This window comes from Anopheles merus, chromosome 2L (assembly GCF_017562075.2).
Source record: "Anopheles merus strain MAF chromosome 2L, AmerM5.1, whole genome shotgun sequence".
In the NCBI taxonomy this organism is placed as follows: Eukaryota; Metazoa; Arthropoda; class Insecta; order Diptera; family Culicidae; genus Anopheles; species Anopheles merus.
In genome coordinates this window covers 3,930,045-3,940,044 of record NC_054083.1, presented here as the reverse complement: position 1 = coordinate 3,940,044, position 10,000 = coordinate 3,930,045, and the positions used below count along the sequence as shown (strand labels likewise).

The following is a 10,000-nucleotide window of genomic DNA, read 5'->3' as shown; positions in this document are numbered from 1 at the left end:
TGATCTACGTGTCTATGGAAGGTGAACTGACTTCTCCATCAGTTCGAGCTTTATTTATAACAAATATGGTGTGAAAGTTGTGACACAATTGGCAACCAGATGTATGTCAAATGTGAGCTTTCGTTTGGTTTTCCGGGTTTGGGTTTTTTACAGGTGTTTCTTAAATTATACCTAGCGTGCCTGTGTTTTATCAACTATCCGTGCATTGCAGCGAACGTTTTCCTGTTCATGCTTGGGTTTTACGGAAGTTTAATTGTTTATCTGTGGCGCGTTTTCCTTATTTATGTTCTGGGGTAAAACACGAGAACGTTCACGCTTCTGATGTTTAATGTTTCTTTACCTGGCTGCTGGCTATGCGCTTGCGCTTGTGGTGGTTAACGTATTTTTACCTGTCTTTTGGCAATGCTAAGTTAGATGTGACCTACTGTTAGCAGTAAATCTGCTACAACGATTTTCATAGGTAAACAATGCTTTCTATATTTTAATGCTGTAAGCAAGTAATGCCGACCATATATTCTCTTCTATTTCATTTATTCATTAAGTTTTTTTTCATTTTTTGATAAAAATAACGGTCCAATTGAAATTTGGAATCGCTTGAATTTGACTCAAAAATAAACACAATACGAAAAGAGGAAGAACAGAAACGTTATTCTCCATACAAAATGGATGGAATACCCGGGTATGCTGGTTGCCAACTTACGTGGTAAAGTTAAAAAAAATCAAAATAAAATACTTACAGGCTGTTTAAAATTACAACTTATGCACCACAAAATCATAAATTAAAAGTTGGGAGGCTACGGAAAATTTCAGGTCAATAAAAGCAATGAATCAAAAGTTATTGCAGTTCGAAGCTGAAAAAACACCCGGGTATCCGGTTGCCAACTTAAAGGTTAACGTGGTTGAAATTTTCAGTTTCAACATTGAAGTGGCTTGGAAAACCCTGTAATGTTGGGTAATCGATGAACTGTGATTGTAGATTTTGTATGTACAGGCGGTCCCCAAGATACACGGTACCTCATATTCGCGGATTCAGAGATACGGTTTCCTAAATTTGACAGTTCTTTGAGCAAATTGTACTGATTTGACACATCTATTGTAAAATGCCAAATAATTTCTGTTTTGATCGGATGTTAAAAACTATTTCAAAAGGTCACCAACTGTTATTTCATTCAAAATCATATCAAATAATTGATTAAGTGGCTAAAACCACCCCCTAGTTGCAAATTTACACGAAAATTAGTAATATTTTGGCTAGAAATCACGAAATTCGACTCACGCGGAAATTCGAGATACGCGGTTTTTTGCGGCCGTTTTCGGTCCCCATTAACCGTGTATGTCGGGGACCGCTTGTAATCATTGTAGAGCAGTTTGTTCACTTGTCTATAATGGCTGGAAATGATATTTAGCCAGAGCTTGTCTGATGGCTAACGAGTGGGTTTATATCGGCGTTTAGCTCTATTTTTAGACCGTCTTATATTATTTAATATCCTGTTACGCCATGGAGGTCAGCGTTCTCTTGATGCTGTCTTTAAGGGACAACATTCAGCGAATATACAGGTGTCCCCCGAGATACGACTGTATTTGGGACCGAAAAAATGTCCCAAAGCAAGGCGTAAGTCGTATGTCGAATATATATGAATATTAAGTTTATAACCGAAGTTGAAGAGTTGGAATTTATGATATCGTGTATTTTATTTAAAATAATGTTCTATAATGTAATGATTATATTTAAGAAGCCGTAAACAATATAGATATTCAAGATAGGATAATTGTGGAATCTTTGGAAATGTGTGTATAACGATTATCAGCCCAGAAATTCAAAAAAATACATCAATTTCTTGTAAATGACAACTTTTAACTGTCAAAATCAAAATCGTCGTATCTTCGAATCGTCGTAACTCGAGGGGGTCATAACTCGGGGGACTTATAACTTAAACTTATACGTTTATCAGTGAAGGAACGAATAGCGATATTCAGATCAAAGTTGGTGGTGCAGTCGGGATTGCAAAAGGACCAATCTATATCGCGCAGCATAGCATCCATTTTAGCGAAGCCGGCTTTGCGGAAATTAAGGCTCATGAGTTTATTAGCATTCTCCGAGTCAGGATCGTTGATATTACTGCGATACGATTTGAATTCCGCAATTAAACATGGATGATACACATTGGTATTTATTAGCTAATCTTATGTAGATTTGATCTGCATCTCTTCCTTCACAATATTGTCGTCAGCAAAAATGAGGTCTGGTACATTGTTTGTGATATTTTTAATAAAGTTAACTTGTGTCATGCCTGCATAGTTCATTTCATCAAGCAGATCCCCGCATACGGTGGAAATTTGAGATCGAGAAAAATCGAGCATTGGCTGAAAATTTCCATGCAAGATTAGGTTAGTTAAAATCTCCCATAATTAATAATCGATCGAGTGGGTGCGCTTCTCCGACATGTGTGTTATTAGATTTATTTGGAGGTATGTACACCGACAAACCGATGTGATACTGGCGTTACAAAAGTGTCCCACACGAAAGTACTGTCATTTACCAGTGAGGCGATCACTTCTGTCAAAGTAAGCTCTGTTCACTGCTGCTTCGATGTAAACAGCTTTTTTAAATACAAATTGCAAAGGAAGTGTGCGGGGAGATTTTGTGAGAATTATTTGACAAAACACCCAGAAAAATTATTTTATAAGTTTCCAAATCAATGCAAAAGATGTGAAAAGTACATAAAACAATACGCATTGGATTTTGCGAAGAAAAACAAAAAGGGGGTTTAGCAGCTTCTCTGTGTCAGTGTAGTAAGCGAATCATCATAGAGATGGCGCTAGTGTTTAACGTATTTTCATTTCAAATAAGGAGACAACTTTTGAAGCTCATTTTGTTCGAAGTGTCACGTCGGTTTGTCGGTGGTATGTATATGGCTCCAATAGTGTGCGCAGTGTTCATGTTTGTAATAAAAATGAACACAGTTTCGATGGAAGGGTCAGAAGAGAACATTTGACTCACTCATTTTGATAGTACTTCGATTAGAATCCCTCCTCTTTTATTTTTTTTACTATTTGCAGAATTTCAATAATTTCGGAAGACCGTACACCAGTTGTCAAAAAGTTGACTGGATTAAATTGAACTGTCCAGCCAAGTTTCCGTTTGTATAATAATGTCATAGTCGCAAACTGATGATACAGCAAACAAAAAATCATTGAGTTTTGATCGAAGGGATTGAGTTTTGTTTCGACTAGCACGGGGCCTCAACATCCATCGTCCACGGGGCCCTCCTTTCTAATACAGTGGCATATTGTATCACCTGTTATAAATGCTGGACTAAAGATCCGCGGGTCCCTCATGGACGGGCACCCTCGCAATTGCTTACTTTGCTTACCGTTAAAATCGCTACTGTCAACGAATCTAACACAGAATGTTGCATACTTGAAGGCGGAATAACTGCTATCGATGATATGTCGACTAAGCTGGGATGCTGAGCGGGCTGTGCTTCTATTAGTGAGCGAATTTGCTTGGTTGGACACTAGAGGTGGAGATGAAGTTGTATTTGTGATTGTGTTTAAATTCTCACTTAAAACTCGATTTGGACGATTTTCACTAATTTCAACTATGTTTTGCTTTTGTAGATCAGTAGGACAACCTGATGAATTAGACGAATTGGGATTTGATTGTATCGCCGTAATAATGTCTGTGTATATGTGCTCACTGAATCGCTTGGCTACTTCTTTTACTATGTCTTCATTGAAGGTTTGTAGGAGTTGGGCTATTGCACTAATACAGGTAGATTTGCTTTCACGGCACTGTGTGCAGATTTATCTGAGACCGCTGTTGCTAAAAAAATCTTTACTACATGCATTCGTAATGTTATGGATGGATGAAAAGCAACTTTACATAAAGATAACTCCGAATTACCACAATATTTTTACCAGCAATGAGGAGTAAACACTTTTTGCATGTGTCACTCATGATTGTGTATTTTACAGGGTTTTCCATTCCAATTAACAACTGTCCACAGTACTAGCAATCCTCGATTTGAAATACACGATTGTCTACCACTTACAAACAAGTCAAGCCGTTTTTGGTACACTGTCCATTTCAATTTCACAATTGTCGTCTTGGAAAACACACGTCAGATGCGGCACGGGTTGTTTTGGTTTTGGCTGGAACGTGTATCACTTGTGTATAAGAATTGAACCATGCTGTAAACAGGTCTTGATTGAATATGAGAATATGGAAAAGTTGAGCAATATGGACATGCTAAGCAGCTTTATCATTTGGATTTAGTTATTCTTGGAGCGTTACAGTTTTTGAGTTATTTTGGGACGTTGTAATTTTTTTTTTGATTTGCTACCAGTGAAAGCACTGATTACTGTACAAATTTCTGCATTGTATTGAATAATTAAAATATAGATAAAACTGCCTAACATGTCCTTGTTGCTCAGCTTTCCCAACTTCAAATGCTACACGTTCTAGCCAAAACCAAAACAACCCGTGCCGCATTTGACATGTGTTTTCCAAGACGACAATTGTGAAATTGAAATGGACAGTGTACCAAAAACGGCTTGGCTTGTTTGTAAGTGGTAGAAAATCGTGTTTTTCAAATCAAGGATTGCTAGTTGACTGTGGACAGTTGTTAATTGGAATGGAAAACCCTTTAAGCGTATGAGCGTTAGGTTTAATTTGGAATAATCAATAGTAAGAAATGATTCGAATTATGTGAATTTAGGAAATTGAAGTTGGGTCATACAATTATTTAAGGATTAGGGAAAAGCCGGACAAAATGGACATGTTAAGCAGTTTATGGAAAATTTCTTTCAATATTCCACAAAAACACGATTTTTCTTTTATTATTGTATGCCTCCACCCTTTATCTATGGATTAAAATCGCCACAAAGAATGAAAACAACTTAAAATCATGAAAACAGTGTAAAGTAAAAGTTGATGTTTTACGAGAAACTATTTTGTCAACCCAGATAAACTAGGCATATCCCTGGGGCAAAATGGGCATATGTAAACAAACTGTGAAACATCAAAACACTGGGGCAATATGGACCACAACAACTGCGCTTAGGTAATGGTTTATGCTTTTGCGCACGTTTCGTGAAATGTATTTTCGGCCTATCTTTTGTTTTGCTGGTCAGGAAAGCCCTTAAAATTCTTCCAAAAATATGTTTTTAAAACAAATCAAAACAATTTTTACACGTTTAAATCTTAAAAATCGAATCTTTTGAAGCTGTGCGCAACTGCCCATTTTGCCCCACGTGAAGCATTTTTGTATTTTTCGTTATATTAGTAAAAATACGCATTCAATCGCCTTGCTTTCCTTAGAAAAATTGTATAGAAATATCATATCTTTAAAAATATATCATGTAAAACTTCTTCGCATCCCAGTAATACTGGTTTAAGCTTATTTTCGAAAAGCAAAAATTGCATCAATATGCTACTATATCTTATTTTGCATTTTCTTGGTTATTTGTTATGTAAGGGTTATGAAACTTTCATGGTATTCGTAGAACACTCTAATGAATACATTTTGAGCATCGGAAAGTATCTTTGTATTGAAATAATGCTTAAATAGAAGGTGCCCATTTTGCCCTACATGTCCATTTTGCCCCGCTTTCCTATATTAGCAATTTAACGATAGAAGGTAACGTGAGCGATAACTCGGCATGGTTGTGAGTCCTCTGAATTGGTCGCTTTTTAAAATAAGTCTTGTAAACTTCCGTTGTATTGCCTCTATTGTGTTAATCATCGTAGTGCAATTAGGGAACCAAAGTACTGAGCAGTACTTCACCCAAGAGCGCACAAGACAAGTAAACAACGACATAAGGCGTAATCATGTCATACGGAATTGTCGAAAGATAAAACCTAGCATCTTGTATGGCTTGTTAACAGTGTTGTCAACGTGTAAACGGAAATTTAAACTAGAGTCCAGTGTAACGCCTAGTTCACAAACTTCTTGATGAGGATCTAACACAATGCGTAGCAACGAATTACGAATTATACTTAATCTTTTTTTCAAGTCTATGAAACGATATAATAAAAAAAGACAAAGGGCTAGCTCGATATCATTTTAGACACCAAGTACCAAACACCAAGTAAGAGTCTCTTCGTCCATGGGGCCCCTATTGGGCACAGAAGTTCTCGATGAGACTACTGTACACGTTGTTGTACATGTTAGAATTACCATCCACGGGGCCCCTAAATTGACGGAGCCCCGCGGCCGCTCAGTCCGCGTACCGTTAAATCCTCCACTGGTGATGCAGTAGAACGTCGATTATCCGGGGGCGGATTAACCGACGGGCGGCTTGACCGTGTGCATAAATGTGACAGCTGTTCAAACATACTGAGAAAATTTGCAGCGATAGTCAAGAGGGCAACCAGTTTTTTTGTGCAGCTCTGTAGTATCTTGTGGTATTTTTCGAAATTCAGTTCTGTTTGTTTTAAACAGTTGTGAAACCTATAATTATTTATTAAAATATTATTTTACTAACGGTTAACCGATTGATTCAAAGTGAATTAATCATAAAACTAGTGAATTTTATAAAGTTTATATGAATTTTAAATTTCTAGAACTATTATCCGTGCAAGGGTCGGTCTGGTGGTACAGTCGTCAACTCGAACGACTTAACAACATGCCCGTCATGGATTCAAGCCCCAAATAGACCGTGCTCTCATACGTAGGACTGACTATCCTGCTACGGTAACAAAAAGTCACTGAAAGCCAAGCCCATTTCACTAGTGGATACAGGCAGGCCTTGACCGCCAGCGGTTGTTGGGCCAAAAAGGAGAAGGAGATTATCTGTGCAAATCGATTAACCGACAACCGTCCGGTCCCGAGCTGCCCGGATAATCGACATTCTGCCCGGATAATCGACATAGAGCTAACCTGGTCTTCCATCAAACTCGACCCTTCATCGATCTTCATCGGAGTTATATATATATATATATATATATATATATATATATATATATATATATATATATATATATATATATATTATATATATATATATATATATATATATATATATATATATATATATATATATATATATATATATACCAACTGGCCGAAGCAACTGTAAATCATTCATGAATACTGTACACGATAGTGTGAGTGAGATACTCGTTAGGATGAAACCCTCTATTGTACTGTATTGTATTGAAACCCGTATTGTAGAATGATTTGACAAGTAGCCACAAGTTCGTTACAGGCAGTTCGGGGTTCTAAAAGCCCTTTTCGATTCAAATTTTAAATGTGATTAAAATGATAAATCGGTCTGGTTATTGCAAGAAAAATATTAATTGGTTCATACATTTTACAGGAAGAGTATGTATGTCTGTAGTAACAGCAAATGTTTGAGGGAATGATGAATTTTCATGGGTTTTCTGCTGGCAAATGACATACAAGATGGCCAATCTGATTTTGGGTAATATTTGACCTCGTTCCTACACAGTCCTTATGTAGGAAGAAGAACAGGAAGGACTGTGTAGGAACGAGGTAAAGTATTAGTCAAAATCGGCAGATTTTACTTGTTAAGCGATTTTCGATTTTCATCTCTTCGTATTAAGCGAAAAACCTCTATACTAAAAACTCTCTAATATATATATATATATATATATATATTATATATATATATATATATATATATATATATATATATATATATATATATATATATATATATATATATATATATATATATATATATATATATATATATATATAATATATATATATATATATATATAAAATATATATATATATATATATATATATATATATATATATCTATATATATATATCTATATATATATATATATATCCATCTGAACTATCAACAATCGCCATAAACGATTTGGTACAAAATTATATATTTATACTGTACTACCGTATATATCCTACCTGGTTATCTCGACCGCTGAGTGGTTTACTATCGTCATCGGATTCGCTGCTCTCGCTGTCTTCTTCGAACAAAGGCTCAAGTTTTCGTCTAATGGTTTCATATTTTCAAACAAACGGAATGTCTCAACTATTAACAATCGCCATAAACGATTTGGTATAAAATTATGTACAATTGCCTTCATAAAAATAGCAGTTCGTTTTAAATATATTTAAAAGACTTGTTAGCAGTAAGATAAATTTCATAGATTCACTTTCTTATTTTTTTAAATACCAGTAACATACAATCTAACTAAATTGCATCCCTTTTTATTTTACTTTATTTTTATTTTCAAGTTATTTCAATAAAACTTCAAAAGGCTGAGTTTAAAATAATAGCAGTATGGAAAAAAATTATTAGAATTATACTTTTTTTAATTTAAATTGTGCTCCATAGTTTTTTTTTGTGTTAATTCATTACATTATGTTCCTTTTTTCATGTTTAACCATTAGTATCCTGAAGTATTTCCTTTATTTTTAATAACAGCAGCACACCTTGCTGGCATAGAATCAACTAATGCCTGGCAACGGGAATCAGGTATAGCTTTCCATGAGTCCCGAATTACTTTCCATAAATCTTCCAAATTTCTAGGGTTAGCTTCAGAAACCGCGTATTTTATGTCCTTCCATAAATGCTCGATAGGATTGAGGTCTGGAGACTGCGCTGGACACTCCATAACATCGATGTTATTCGCAATAAACCAAGACTTAGCTCGTTTGCTAGTATGCTTAGGGTCATTGTCTTGTTGAAATACCCAATCGGGTGCCATTTCATTACCTGCAAAAGTCAGCATCACTTCTTCTAAAATTGCTATCTATCCATGTTGATCCATTATACCCGGTATGCGATAAATGGGACCAACACCATTGTACGAAAAACATCCCCAAACCATGAGTTTTGCTCCTCCGTGTTTAACTGTTTTTACAGTATACTGGGTGCGACAGGTAACCTTTGGTGGACGTCTTACATACTCTCGACGTCCTTTTGTGCCAAATAAAACTACTTTAGACTCATCAGTCCACAAAATGTTACGCCATTTCTCCTTGGGCCAAGCAACACGAAGCTTTGCTAATTTCAGTCGATTTGAAACGTTTCGTTTTGTTAATAACGGTACTCTCCGAGGGCTTCGGCCTAGCAAGTTAGCTTCTATCAAACGTCTCCTAATAGTCACAGTGCTTACCGGTAGCTCAAGGTAATTTTTAATTTTTTAGATGTCGTAAACGGATTTTTTTTAGCAAGTTTCACGATGTTTCTATCGTCTCTCTTCGTAGTTTTTCGATGTCTTCCTCTTGTCTCAGGTTTTGCTTCCCATTTTAAAGCATTAGCTATCATTTTTGCTGAACATTGTAACGTATCCTGAATATCTTTATATGTTTTACCCTTTGCTCTCATTCTTTTTATCAAATCTCTTTTCTCATCAGAGCAATGTTTACCTCGTCCCATTTCCTGTTGATTATTGAAATTTTTGTTGAACTAAACGAACCATTGAATGATAATATTGAACTTACTATACGTTTTAAACACGTCTCAGCACGTAACACAGCAAAACAGCTGCTTTTCTAGACAACGAAACGATACTAATCGATCAAATGATAAGAACTGCTATTATAATGATCAACTGCAAACCTGTTTCAATAAGCAAACACGAGCCCCAGCCAACAGAAAGAGACGGGAATATAAATGAGAGTGAGTACTTCTTTGAAACGTGAGATGACACTACTACATTCTCAGGTGATAAGAGATCAAATCGTAGATCATATATATACAAAAACCGGTATCAGTATTCTAATGTGTGGCATACTGCTATTTTAATGAACACAATTGTACCAATAACGGTATCTACGCTAATGAAAAAAACTCTTTCATTTATGATTAAATCTACCTTAACTGTTTTGCTTTGTTTTTTTCTAAAACGGAAATGTCTTTTTCTCTATGAAATATACTTCAAAAAAATCATTCATCCCAGAAATTGCTATATTTCCTGATTATGTATGCTTATTCAATAAAGATACACATCGTTAGCTTACCTTGGTAAAAGTCCACGAACCGCACTTGCTGT

General features: G+C 35.7%; 1 protein-coding gene across 2 annotated transcripts in view; it reads right to left on the bottom strand.

Moving 5' to 3' along the window:
- LOC121591975 overlaps positions 1-10,000 on the bottom strand; it is a 234,985-nt gene that overhangs the window by 68,310 nt on the left and 156,675 nt on the right. For both annotated transcript variants that reach the window (XM_041913110.1, XM_041913109.1), the window contains exons 16-17: positions 9,969-10,000; positions 7,905-7,992 (exon numbers count right to left, since the gene is read on the bottom strand). The exon at positions 9,969-10,000 is cut by the window's right edge and continues 84 nt beyond it. In XM_041913110.1, coding sequence (XP_041769044.1) covers positions 7,905-7,992; positions 9,969-10,000 — 120 coding nt within the window. The remainder of the gene's footprint in view (positions 1-7,904; positions 7,993-9,968) is intronic.